Source organism: Sturnira hondurensis, unplaced genomic scaffold, assembly GCF_014824575.4.
Source record: "Sturnira hondurensis isolate 20B ecotype Veracruz unplaced genomic scaffold, ASM1482457v3 Scaffold0018399, whole genome shotgun sequence".
Taxonomy (NCBI): Eukaryota; Metazoa; Chordata; class Mammalia; order Chiroptera; family Phyllostomidae; genus Sturnira; species Sturnira hondurensis.
This window is the reverse complement of record NW_028091030.1, coordinates 1764142-1776982: the sequence shown is the minus strand read 5'-3', so window position 1 is coordinate 1776982 and position 12841 is coordinate 1764142. Positions and strand designations below refer to the sequence as shown.

General features: G+C 50.7%; 1 protein-coding gene across 1 annotated transcript in view; it reads left to right on the top strand.

Annotated features, from left to right (window-relative positions):
• SYT13 (synaptotagmin 13) overlaps positions 1–12841 on the top strand; it is a 38143-nt gene that overhangs the window by 12044 nt on the left and 13258 nt on the right. Inside the window, exon 2 of the mRNA XM_037069076.1 lies at positions 11533–11758. Coding sequence (XP_036924971.1) covers positions 11533–11758 — 226 coding nt within the window. The remainder of the gene's footprint in view (positions 1–11532; positions 11759–12841) is intronic.

Genomic DNA, 12841 nt, shown 5'->3' with positions numbered 1-12841 from the left:
TGTATAGTTCATTCTTTGTAACATACAAATATGCTTATATAGTTTACATATATATATATTTTATACATATAACTCTGCAAATATATTATGTACATCATAAAGTGTTCACCAAATGGAACTTCTAAAACCAAAATGATAAAAACAAATTATAAAATAAAATTCTGTTACTTTCTTCCCAAACCCCAAATAAACTGCCTTGCATAGCTCTGTAGCATACAGTTAATGGTGTTCACTAGGTCAAAGTGCTGGGAATGAGGGCTCCAAATCTTCTAGGCACAGGGCCTGTGCAAAGGCCCTGTGGACAGAAGTATCAGGAGGGCCTGAAAGAAGGTCAGAGTGGGTAGAGCTCAGAGGGCACAGGAGGGAGTAATGAGAAGTGAGGTAGGCAGGCCAGGGAGGAGCCACGCAGGGCCTGGGGTACCTGAGTCTTTATCCAAAGAGTAGGAAAAGCTACCAAGAGGTCTTAAGCAAGATGTGGCAGGGTCAGAGTTGACGTGCAAAAAGACCTTTTTGGATGTGGGAAGACAGGGAGTAGGGAAATCAGGGGGCAGAAGTGGAGAGAGAGACTATGGTGACTCAGGCCACCCTGATGCTGGCAGTGGTTTGGCGAGATATTTAGGAAGTAAATCGACGGGCTTTGCCTGTGCATCAGGGGTGGGCTCCAGGAAGAGAGAGGAGTTGGAGGTGACACCCGAGTTTTTCACTTACCCAACTGGATGGTGGTAGTCGTGAGTGAAACAGGGAACACCCAGAAAAGGTGACATCACAGGCTTCAAGGCATGAGTCAATGAAAGTGCAGGACTGTTGGAGGCAGGGTCACGGGGCCCACCCGATGCTGCGGTCTCACTGTCGGCATCGGGGAAGAGACGGGAGGGAAGGGGGCTCTAGACTCTGAGAAGGTGCTGTCGTGACGGGCCAGGGAATGGAATCGGGAAAGCTGCAAAGTGAAGACTGGGGAGAGAACGTGGAGGGCCGCCTGGTCTGAAGGCTCTTTTGGGTGGAAGAACAGCTGTGAGGGCTCGGTCGGCCAGCCATGGCCCTGGGCGCCCTGAGGACAATGTGCCCACCAGGGTCAAAGTGCGAGAACCATCTTTTAGTTCTCTCATGAGGCTGGCAGTGGTCGGGGCAAAGGTCAAGTGTTAGAGTGAATCTATGGACTTAAAGCTGGTGTTATTAAGATGAGTCATCAGCTGGTCATGGTCATGTGCCACATAATGTTTCTGGAATTCTTCATTTACGGAAACATGGGACTCTAAAGTAGGAGCTCCTCGAAGCTGTAGTCTCTGATGCCCACGGAGGCCCAGGTAGGCAGCTTGCTGTGAGCCTGGCTGTCCCCATGGCCTAGCGTCTGGAAAGTGGGATGGATGCCTTGGGTGCACTTTCAGTCCCTGGGTCGAAGCCTGAAATGCAGGCAATCCGTAATGCACAGACTGTCCTCAGTGGAGGCACATTGGAGCCCTTGGCCTCCGAGGGAGCAGAGAACAAAGGGTGACTCTGGCTGCTGCCAGTGCTGGAAAGAAACCATCTCCTGTGACTCCTCTAGGTGGCCTTTGGGAGGCTGCACTAATTGCATATGAAGTATATGAAGTGGTCATTGGATGACCAAATAGTCTCCGTAACGAAGTTGTCATCAGAACAACTACTATCACCTGATTTGACTTCATATGCTAGGTGAGTGGAGGAGATAAAACGCCTGGGCTTTGGGTTCCAGTTTCAGCGAGCATTTGGTTCACTGTGTGTCGTTGTTGTGACTGAGTGCGGGGATTAAATCAGACAATCCAGGCAGGGCGGTGCCTTTGCTTCCAAAGCTACCCGCTACGTCCTCCTCCCCTCCCAACACCCACCCAAACCTACCCCCATTAGGGGTGTGAAGAAGGCCCAGCTACTCCTTGCTCCAGGCTACTCTCCATTCCTGATGTTTTACTTAATCTTCTGCTTCGTGAAACTTCCCACAGTCACCCACTTTGAAGGTGCCATCTGCTCCTCCAAAACCTCATTGATAGGACAATCAATGTTAGCTTATTATAAACCCTTCACTAATAATCATAAAGGGACACTCTGTGCATCAGAGAGAGTATGTACACATTGGCAAAGGTCATGCCAACAATAATAAAGCCGGCTGTTGGCGCAAGGTTTGATGGTTTTAAAACTGCTACTGTTTTCCCAGGTTTGATCCAGCCTTGGGCATGGGGCTCAGACATCCTGTAGCTTTTGATACATGCTTGCCAAACACACGCACATGCTGATTAGAAGGTTCGATTATTATTCTCATTTCAAAAAGCTTGAAATGAGCTGAGGAAAGATATTGAACATTTATAGTAACTTGGAACCACATACTCTGATATTACTGACCTTCCGTGATCACCTTGCATTTTAATGACATTTATACACTGTCAAAATGTTGACTCACGTGATGCAGAAGAAAAATCCAATAGGTTTGCACCCCGTGTAAAAGAAGGGACAGCTGCACCTATGGGTGGCACCTATTCTGGCTTTGAGTCTGCCAGGATGACAGCTGGGAGGAGGACGTTCGAAGCAGCCCCTTAAGGGCCATCCCTTGAAATCGCCTTGCTGACCACTCACGAAAGTCACATGGGAGACCCAGTCTGTTATCCAGACATTGCTGTGCCGGTAGATACCCAGTGACCCTCAGGGGTCATGCTTTATTGCAAAAGGAGACCTGAGAGTTGATCATGGAAGTCCTTTTTTTTTTTTTTTTTTTTTGACACAGCTCTCTCTTATTCCTCCTTCTCCCTACCCATGGGTCCACCCCTAAGCACAGTCAAATCTTCCTCGGGCAGTATCATATCCAGCATTGCTGCCTCCCATGTTTCATCTTGACAGGCGTTTCCTGGCCTGGTCCCTCACTTCCTCCCACCTGGATTAGTCCCACCATGTCTCTGCCTGGTCTTCTCACCTCCACTTCCCTCCACCCCAGTCCCTCCCGCATGCACCTGCTAGTCTGAATTACTGAAAACACTGTTCTGCTCGTGTCATTCTCCTATTCACAAACCATTAGGTCTCCGTTGTATGATAGATTTCAAAATTGTTTGCTGGGCATTCGAGGCCATTCAAGGCCTCACCATTCCTTTGCAAACTCATTTCTCCAACCTCTCCAACCTTTCTCTTCAACTGGTTTGCCAGACTCATGATGCCCCGAGTGCAACCCCTGTACCCAAGCTGCTGTCATTCTCTCCATTTGAGGTACCTTCTGCTCTCCTATCCATAGTTATCTCTAAATGTTGGGCTGAAACCCCTCCTCCAGGAAGTCTGCTCTGATCTCAGTGATGATGAAGAGCTCCTTTTTAAGTCTTCTGTAGCACACAGTACAGACATTTGGCCTTTTAAGACTACCTTCTATGCTTATTTATTTTTTATCAGTATGCATCAGGAAGAGCATTGTTTATTAATTCTTATTAATTGGTAGTGACTTCCTGGAGCCCTAAGCTGGACAGGCTTTCTCGGAGCACAGCAGGAAAGAATACATTAATCGATTAGTCATGTCTGTCATGGACACAGGGTAGGAAAGTTGTAGCATAAGCACTTCGTATTTCCGGGTGATGGGACGATGCCCGTCACTGATGGTAAACTTCCTTAGGGCAGGGCCTTAGTTATATGTCTTCCATGGTCTGTAGGGCAGGTGGATACATAGGTAGCAACAAGTGTGTGCTGATTTCTGAGGGTTGCTTAATTGGAGGATTTTAGTTTGAAACTCAATATAAGAAGAATGGAATAAAATAGCCATTGTCCTGTTTTTAAGTCATACTTTTCAACATGGCTGTTTTTTTAAACTGCCAGGTTAAAAATTTATATGCTTTCCAAGTGTCTGCACATTAAGTGGATGTTGTCTTTGTCGACGGTTTCATCAATTAGCCAAGCATCATAGAATAAAAAAAAAAATGACAGGTGCTCTGGAAGGAGATCCTGAATTCAATGTCAAGGAAACTGGCATATAACCAGATATTTCTGCCTTTAGTACCAGAATGAGTTTTCTACATGACAAACATAGCCCACAAATGAGGAACTGAGAGAACACATTTAAAGTATTCAAATGGACACCATTGGTTAAGACAGAGATCAACATTAAACACATGCGTTCCCCACCCCACGCCCCTGACAGAGTCATTGCAGGGGCCGGGCTGAGATCTCCCTCAGATGCATGGATTCAGTTTACCAGAAAGACGTTTAAGGCCCGAGTGAACCAGCGCAGCGGGGTCAGGGGAGCAGGTGCGAAATGTGGGAGCTAGAGCCCGCCTGGGCGGCTCTGCTCTGAGTCCAGTCCACTGCCAACAGCCCTGCTACAGTGGCTGGAGATGGGGCAATAAGGATGGGGCAGATGGTGTGGGAGGGCTGTGTCTGAGCCCCAGGTTGCTCTTCAAAGGGGTTTTCTGTGACCTTTAAAAAAATTCCAGCTTTGAAACATGCTCATGATGGGCGTTAATGAGGTTACAGCATAATGTTGACGTCTTGCTCATGTCACAAATGAAACACATTTTCTGCACAAAGAAGGTCAAGCCGGGATTCAGAACACAGAGCAGCAACAAAGCGGATGCCCATACATCCGGGCGGCTCGTTAAAAAAACCCAGACAACTAGATAAAATGGAGGCATCAATCAAATGATTGGAAAATGGAGCCATCAATCAAATGATGTGGCCCCTGCCGGCAAATCAGAATCAATGATCCGGACATTTCCATTTTTGGAAATGGACATTTCCGCCCTCACTGGAGGGTGGGGACCAGTGACTTTCTGGGCCTCCATCACATACAAGGTTCTCAGTGTCGAACAATGGAATAATGACTGATGGGATGAATGAATGGATGGCTGGGGTAGGGAGGCGCAGGTGGGACCTCTTCCCCCAGCTCCAGCAGGCTTTTCCTTACATCCGCCCAAGACCTTAGAAAGATGACAGATCAGCGGAAATTTTGCTTTCTTGGTCTCACTCGGGCCGGGAAGTGCATGGACAAGCTGGAAAGCCTGTGGGCCCCACAGTCACATGCCCGGGTTCAAATCCCAGCTCTGTCCAGTTAGCTGTGCGACTTCACACTTCTGTCCTCTGTGCCTCAGTGGTCTCCTCTGTAGGAGACTGTCCTGTGTGGTGTGGGCCCAGCTCCAACTCAGAGATGCATGGGACGCACGCCCGAGGATAGGTTCTCCTGTGGGGAATCAGTCCTGCAATGTGCCTAGGCCGCTTTGAGTCTTGCTTTTGCTAAAAACTCCCTCACCCAGATTTGTGGCAAACATTTACTGCAAACTTCCTAAAGTCCATGCTAAACCTTCCAAGGACAAGTGTGCACTTTTGCCCTTTTCATTTGCTAATATCCTTCTTCTGTGATGTGATTAGCAGCATTGGCTCCTTTGTTTTCTGTAAAAGGTAACCACCTAAAGCAAACCTGTGCATAGTAAATGAGGACCCTCATGTCATGTGCCCAGAAAAAGAAATAAAGGCCTGTCATGGTGGAGGCCGGGGCTTTTGGCTCCTCTTGAGAGTGCAGCCGCCCACCCTTTTCCTCCACAGGACTCGGTAGTCTGTGTGAATGTCTCTTCCGCATCCACAGTGTCGCGGACCCCACGAGTCGGGTCCGCCTCACTCCTCTATAAAGTGGGATAGTCCCTCCCTCAGGAGGTCGTGAGTTCAAATGGAGCCTGATGGGTAAGAGGGTTACACCCGTGTATCCAACAGGTGATTAATGCTAGATAGGTTTTTTTCATGCAAATTTCTGGTTAAAAAGTCTTTCCTGGCCCTCAAATCCTTAGTGGATACAACTGTTCCTTCCATCCACCCCATTCCCATCTGTCTCTGTCCTGAAGGTACTTCTCTCTGAAATTGCCTTTTTGAATCTACTAGTTTTTTGCTCCCTACTCCTCTGGCCATGCTCACCCCATGAGGAAAATGATTGGACAGTGTTGTTTCTGTGGGTGACCAGCATCTTAGAGGTGTAATACATGAGGAACAAAGGATTGGATAAATGACTACCGACAGAGAAAGGGTTTGCTCTGGGCCTGGCTATTATTCCCAGCTGTGTCTCGTTCCTGCCTGGTTGAGAGAGGCGCATTTACCAGACTGGCAACAGGGCTAACCCACCAACAAGCACCAACTGGGGGGTCGGAGTGTGGTGGGCCAACTAGAAATTCAGCCTTTTAGATTTTAAAATAACTACAGAGGGAAAGAGACCAGCAGGAGGCGAGTCCTCAGGATAGGGAATTTGAGAAGGGATTGTGACACAGATTTGTAATAACCAGGAAAGGAGGTGTTGGAAGGGATAACAAAAGATGATGTGGTGGCTGCGTTGCCATGGAAACACTGCTTGGCACCTGGACCAGAAGATAAGCTGCCTCTTTAAAGTGGAATTTCAACTTTGCAGCTTGAAATATGCTCTCCCCCAGGACCTGACCCTGTGGATTGGCAGACGAGCCGCCAAGAAGTAGAGATTGTGGTCCCAGCAGCTCCCTGGAGCTGGAGATGTATCATGTGAATGTTTGTGGAGAGCTGAGAGAGAGGACTTGGCTGAGAGATGGGGAGGTTGTGTGTGTGAGCAGCTCGCCATGCAAGAGGACATTTTTATATCTACTCTACCTGGATTTCTGGGGCCTCCCCCACAGCAGGCGTTCCGATGTGAGCCTCAGAGAGCACCCACATCATGGTCCCATGGGGGGCTTCTCAGACATGCAGAGTCCTCAAGCTCCAAACCCCTTCCTCTGAGTCAAACCCCCTGGGGTGTTGCTCTGAGAATCTGAATTTTACATTTCTCCAGGTGAAACTTAAGACATCAAATGTGCGAACCAGCACTTCTAAGCCTGTTCCTCTGTCTGAAGGGCCCACAGGGGCAAGGTAAGCGGTGGTGGGCCAGGCAGTGGCCCAGGCATCGGTCCAAGTGGTGTAAAACGTGGGGAGTGGTACAGTATGACTAGAAGTGTGAGGACGTGGGTAAAGGGGCTGGAGGCGCAGCGGAGTGGGTCAGTGTAGGGCTCTGGAGTGAGTCCGCCTGGGTTCGAATCCAGCCTCTACTGTTCACAAGCGGCCACGGGACCTCATCTGAACAGTGGGGTAGATCATAACAGCGCTTCCTGATGGGGTTAGCATGAGGATTCAGTGAGTTCCTATCTGAGTGGTGCAGGGCACGGGTGGGCAGAACCACAAGGTAGAAGAGGCTGGGACTCCAAGTTTAGAGAAAAGCCACCCGACTACTTTTGGACTACGAGAAATCAACTTTTATTGTGTTCAGGCACTGGGATGTGGGGATTGTTTGTTGCATAGTGTTGGCCTTCGCTACCAGTACGCGGCTGTTCACAAGTGCTCTGTTGGAGGGGGGTTCAAGCGGTACGTGAGGATGCCTGGGGAGGGCAAGGGCAGACGGAATCAAGTCTTCGGGTTGGTTGCGAGTTTCTACAGCTGCACACCAAGAAGTTCTCTCTGGAAGAGTTACTGACGTGGTTAGAAGGAACACCTGGACAGAGGGCTGCTCCCACTCAGACTTGTTTCCTAGGAGTTGCTCTTTCCCTGGAGGCTAAATGAGTTTCTCTTCATTGGCTTATAGCTTGACTTACCGCATATTGGCCAACACGGAGAGAGAGAGAGTCCTGCTTCCCCACCAGGGAAATTTTGGTGGCGGTAGAATGAGCAGAGGGACCGTGGAGCCAGCTGGTGTCCTGTGAAATATCCCAAGTCACAAAATAAACAAGGGAAACTTTTCATACTAAAATAATCATATAGAGTCGAATACGAACAGTCACATGGATTTTAAGGTGGAACTGGAAATTTCAAGGAAGATTCCTCACAAGAAGCCTTCCTCAAGAAGGCTTCCGATCCCTGGAGTGAGCATCCCCGTTTCACAGGTGAAGAAACCGGGAGCACAGAGAGAGGAATTGATCAGACCCAAGATCGAGTAGCAAGCAGCTGGACTGCAGCCAAGCGATCTTGTTTCAGAGCCTGAACACTGACCTCCAGGCTCTGGTTCACGCTCCTTTGCACATGTTAGTGTGTGCGCTATCAGTATTGGGGCCCAGAGTGACAGGGGTGGCGGGTGTCTCTTCCCTGGCCCCCTTCCCCTCTGAGGGGCTTCACCATGCTTAGCTGCACTGCAGTGGCCTGTGGCTGGCATCAGGCGGACGCTTTATGTCCATCTCTCCCCTCTCCTTTTTTCAATTTCAAGTGTAAGGGGCAAAGCCACCTGTCCCCTTTTCCAGCTGAGTCTAGCTCCCCTTCCTGTAACTTCCCGGTGCTTAAAGATGGCTGCCCCCATGTAAAAACCCAAATCAATAAGGGATCTTTGGGTGAAAAAATTAATCATACCACAAAAGGGCTTGCCGAACATCTCTGGTGAGGTTAAGTGTTTGTTTACGGATCATTAATTACATAACTAATTTCTTTTTCCCAACATAAGCCTCACAGGGAAAAACAGCATCTGTCTTGTCACGTCTGTGTTCCTAACATTCAGCACTGGACCTGGCCTGTGGTAATGCTCAACAAATATTTGTTCATTAAATGAAGTGTTCCCTGCCCCCAGCCCCGGCACCATTTGTCTTAGCCTGTACTATGGAAAAGCCGTTCTGCGTCAGGAAGAGCTATGGAGGGATCTGGGAGCGGGAGGCGGGGAGGAGGGAAGGCGCACACAGCCACAGGGCCTGTACCTGAGCGGGCCACCAGTTGGTGTCAAGGGCAACTGCTGGATCTTGAGGTGTCCTCTGCCAAAAGTTCGCCGAAGACACTTTTGGGAGGGGTAGTGAGGAGGAAGGGAAAAGAGTTCAGTGTTTGGCTTCCAGCTTGAAGCGGCCAAGTCTCCCTCCTCCCCGCCACCCACAGGGGAGTTTTAACTCTTTACCCATCTGGGTGGCCCTGGGGTGGACACAGAGCGTCCCTGCATGCCTCTTACCTCAGCAGCTGCCGAGAAGCCCCAGGATAGGGACGTGGGTGGGACAATGAGGCTGCACCCTGTTGAAGCTGGTTGGAGTCCGGGCAGAGCTGGCCCTGGTGGGGAGGAGGAAGCAGTCTGAGGCCCTGAGACACGTGGGGCAGGGTGAATCCAAGGAGGCACCTTGGAGGGTCTGAGGCAGCGTCTGAGAGTGTTTCTCCCGTCTCTGCACCTGCAGTACTGAGCACGGCTGGACCCTCCCTGCTCGTTGAGGGCCTGGAAACCCTCCCTGACCCGTCCTGCATTTATGTTGCCAGGCCCTCTTCCCTGGGCTCATAGGACGTTTAGAGAGAGAATCCCCACTTGCAAATCCTGCCCACACGCACGCTATGTCAGACTGGAGCCCAGGCCCAGCTCCAGGGGTCTGCTCCCCTGGTGGCCCCTTCCTCCAGGAGCAGTTTCTGTCCACTTCTGCTCCTCCCCTAGGTTCCCTCCCTCAACTCCCAAACCTTGTTTCTGCTTCTTGGGTACTGAAGTTTAAGCGATTTAACTGGAGGCATAGATGCATTTGACTTGTGTGGTAGAACCAGTGCTCTGAAATGAAATAAATGAAGTTGCACAAGAGAACGAGGTCCGTAACCAACTGCTGCTCTTCCTACTTGAAGAGGCTCACGTAGCAGTCATCAGGCTGCTCTCAGCCCAGTTGAGGACTATCCATCACCCTCCACTAAAGGCTGTCATCGATGCACGGGGTCTTACTAAGGCAGGGCAAGAGGGCAAGGGTAGACAGTGAATGAGGATGCCTTCGGCTGGAGGCAGAGAGGTTTGGGGTTGGGAGGGGCGGTGCCGGATCCTAGGCAGAAGAACTTCTCACACTGGGGTCACGATCTCTCACAGCGCTTGTTAAAAATGCAGTGCATCAGTTTGGGGTGCTCTTGGCTGCAAGTCCCCCAAACCCCAATTCAAACCAGCTTGAACAAGAATAATATTGCTCCTGTAACTTGAAGAGTAGAGGTAGGAGAGATTTCGGGCCTGGCTGAGTCATTGGCTGAGTCAATGACACTGTCATCAGAGCCATAGCTTCCTTCTGTCTCTCCCTCCTGCTGTCTACACTTTCAGCTTTGTCCTAAATTGACTCGCTTTTGCCATCACAAGGTGGGGCCACACGCTTCCTGTCTAGCAGAGGAGAAAATCTCTATCTACTACTGTGGATTTCATTCCATCTGGGCTGGCTTCCTCAGGACTGGTGCCAACCCCTGGGCCAGAAGCATTCCCCAGGAGAGTGCCAAGAACTGATAGGATCAGACCAAAGAGAAGCCCCCCTTTGCCCAGGAGCTGGGGCTGGGTGGAACCCTGAAAACCTGGAGGGAATGCAGAGGGGAGAAGGGATGAGTATTCGTAGACTCCCAAGAAAAGCCCAGCCTCTTCCTGTGGCTCTGGGGGTCATGCGGGGCACGCAGAGTGAGGCTGACCAAGCGGGGAGGCACACGGAGCCAGGCTTTGCAGAGACTTGCGGCAACACAGGGTCAACCTTACTGAGAATTGAGCTCAGTGAGTATTTCTCCATTAAAAATGCAAAACTGGCCACATTTGATCAAACTGGGAATTCATCAACGTGGCCCTTTCCTGGAATGGGTGAGCCAGGATGAAACCAAACACAAACCCAGAGCGGTCCCCTAAATAGTCACAGCCTTGGTCCTGGGCTCCATAAGGGACAGAACAGGATGACCCTGAGAAGGGGCTGCGTGGTCCAGCAGCCCGTGAAAAGCTGGGCACTTCTGTGTTGATGAGCAAGAGGGCCAGCAGGGCCCAAGCCCCACGGTGCCGTGGTGCCACGTGAAGGCCAGCATCCAAGCCAAGCAGGCTTTCTTGTTTGAGAAGCAGCTGCATGGCAGTGAAAATGACACAAATTTTAAGTCAAAATACCTGGAGGCTCAGTTATCTCCCACTTGCCTGTGGTGTGACCTTGAATGAGCCTCCGTCTCCTCATTGAGAGATAGTGTAATAAATGTAATGCAGGCTTAGATGAAATACTGGAGGTGGATGCCACTTTGTGGAGGACATAAAGACAGGGAATCAGCCATTGCTCTGTATGTCTCCCTCCAGGGCTCTTGGCTCCATGTGTTAGGAGCGCAGACTTCCTCCCCACCCCTCCTTCAGGGTCTAGCTCAGGCTCTGGCTCCTCCCTGAAGGCCCCCTGGCCTCTCAGACTCCTCTGCTTGGCCCCCCGCATGTACTGTCTGTTCCCCCATTGGTCATTCACAGGAACCGCCTGTTGCCTGCTTCCGCACTGGGGTCCTGAACTGCCCAATACACCTGTCACTCACTCTATTGTTTGTGATCGTCTCCTCAACTCACCTGCACCTGCAAATAAAGAACTGTGTCTCCCACCCCATTCTACCTTGAAGGAGCTCCTTAGAATGTGGGACTGGAACAAACCTTGAAGTCCCCTGTCACTCTACATGACAACTCAGAGAGGTGAAATGACCTGCTGAAAGTCAGTCAGGTGGACTTGGGGGTGACGTTTTGCCTCCCCAGGTCACGCTCCTCAGAGCAGAGGGAACCCTAGCCTTCTTCTGCCCCGTCCCCCCAGGAAGGGTCGGGTCATTGCTCCCCCCCTCCTGTGGGTGGAGACAGGCAGGAGGTTCTCTGGAAGACTAACCAGAGTGGTCTGTTTGCAGTTCAACGTTAAAAAATCCACGGAGCCCGTCCAGCCCCGAGCCCTCCTCAAGTTCCCAGACATCTACGGGCCCAGGCCAGCTGTGACGGCCCCGGAGGTCATCAACTATGCGGACTACACGCTGAGGAGCACAGAGGAGCCAGCCGCATCTGCCAGCCCCCAGGCCCCAAAGGACAGCCGCCTCAAGAGGCAGGTCACAGAGGAGCTGTTCATCCTTCCTCAGAATGGTAGGGGTCCCCCGCCCCTCACTCGCCCACGAGCAACACTCTGGGGCTTGCCAGTGTCTGTGCAGATGCTGGGCGTGGCCAGCCCCCGAGTCTGTGACATTTGACACAGGACAGGTGGGTGGGCACAGGGTCTCAGGGTTACTATCTTTTATTTCTGCTACCATATTTCCACGTGGCTTTTCCCCAAGGCCCCTGGCTTTTTACTAGGAAATGCGGAGTCTCTTTCAAGTCACGTGTACAGCTAGTAAGAGGGGATAAAGAGTTGTGGTTAAAACCCTGGGTTCAGAGTCATGAGTTCAATTCTCTGCCCTCTGGCAGACTTGTTGTGTGGCCTTGGTGATGTCGCTCATTTCTTTGGGCTTCAGTTTCCTCATCTGTAAGCTGGGTTCATACTATTACCTGCTTGGTAAAGTTGTTATAAACTGTAAATAAAATAATGCACATAGCCCTGGCTGGTGTGGCTCAATGGATTGAGTGCCGGTCTGTAAACTGAAAGGTCACCAGTTTGATTCCCAGTCAGGGCACATGCCTGGGTTGCAGGCCAGGTCCCCACTTGGGGACATGCAAGAGGCAACTGATTGATGTTTCTCTTCCACATTGGTTTCCCTTCCTCTCCTTCTCCTTCCCTTCCCCTCTCTCTAAAAGTAAATAGATAAAATCCTTATAAAAATAATGCACATAAAGTGCTTAGCTCAGGGTCTGGCACCAGGCTGTCATCAGAATATATTGTTGCTGTTGTTACTGTTTCTGTTCTCATCGGCATCAACATCGAGTGCGGCTCCTTTAGGGGGCGGTGCTAGGCTGGGCGCTGGGCCAGAAGTGTGAAGCAGAGGCAGTCCTTACCTCGAAGGGGCACGCGGGCCTTTGTAAGGGGGTGAAAACTGCAGCTGGGAGAATGGATTGTGTCGTTTGGGATCGTGTTTCCTGTGGTTGGAGACAGAGGTGCAGACAGGGAAAGCAGAAGCAGCATAACCAGCTTTGACATTGACCCCACTCTTGACACATGTCCTGGACTGGGTCCAACAGTACCCCATGCTGCCCAGTCAACAAGGGGCCCTCCTGCCTGGCTCAGAACCACAGCGA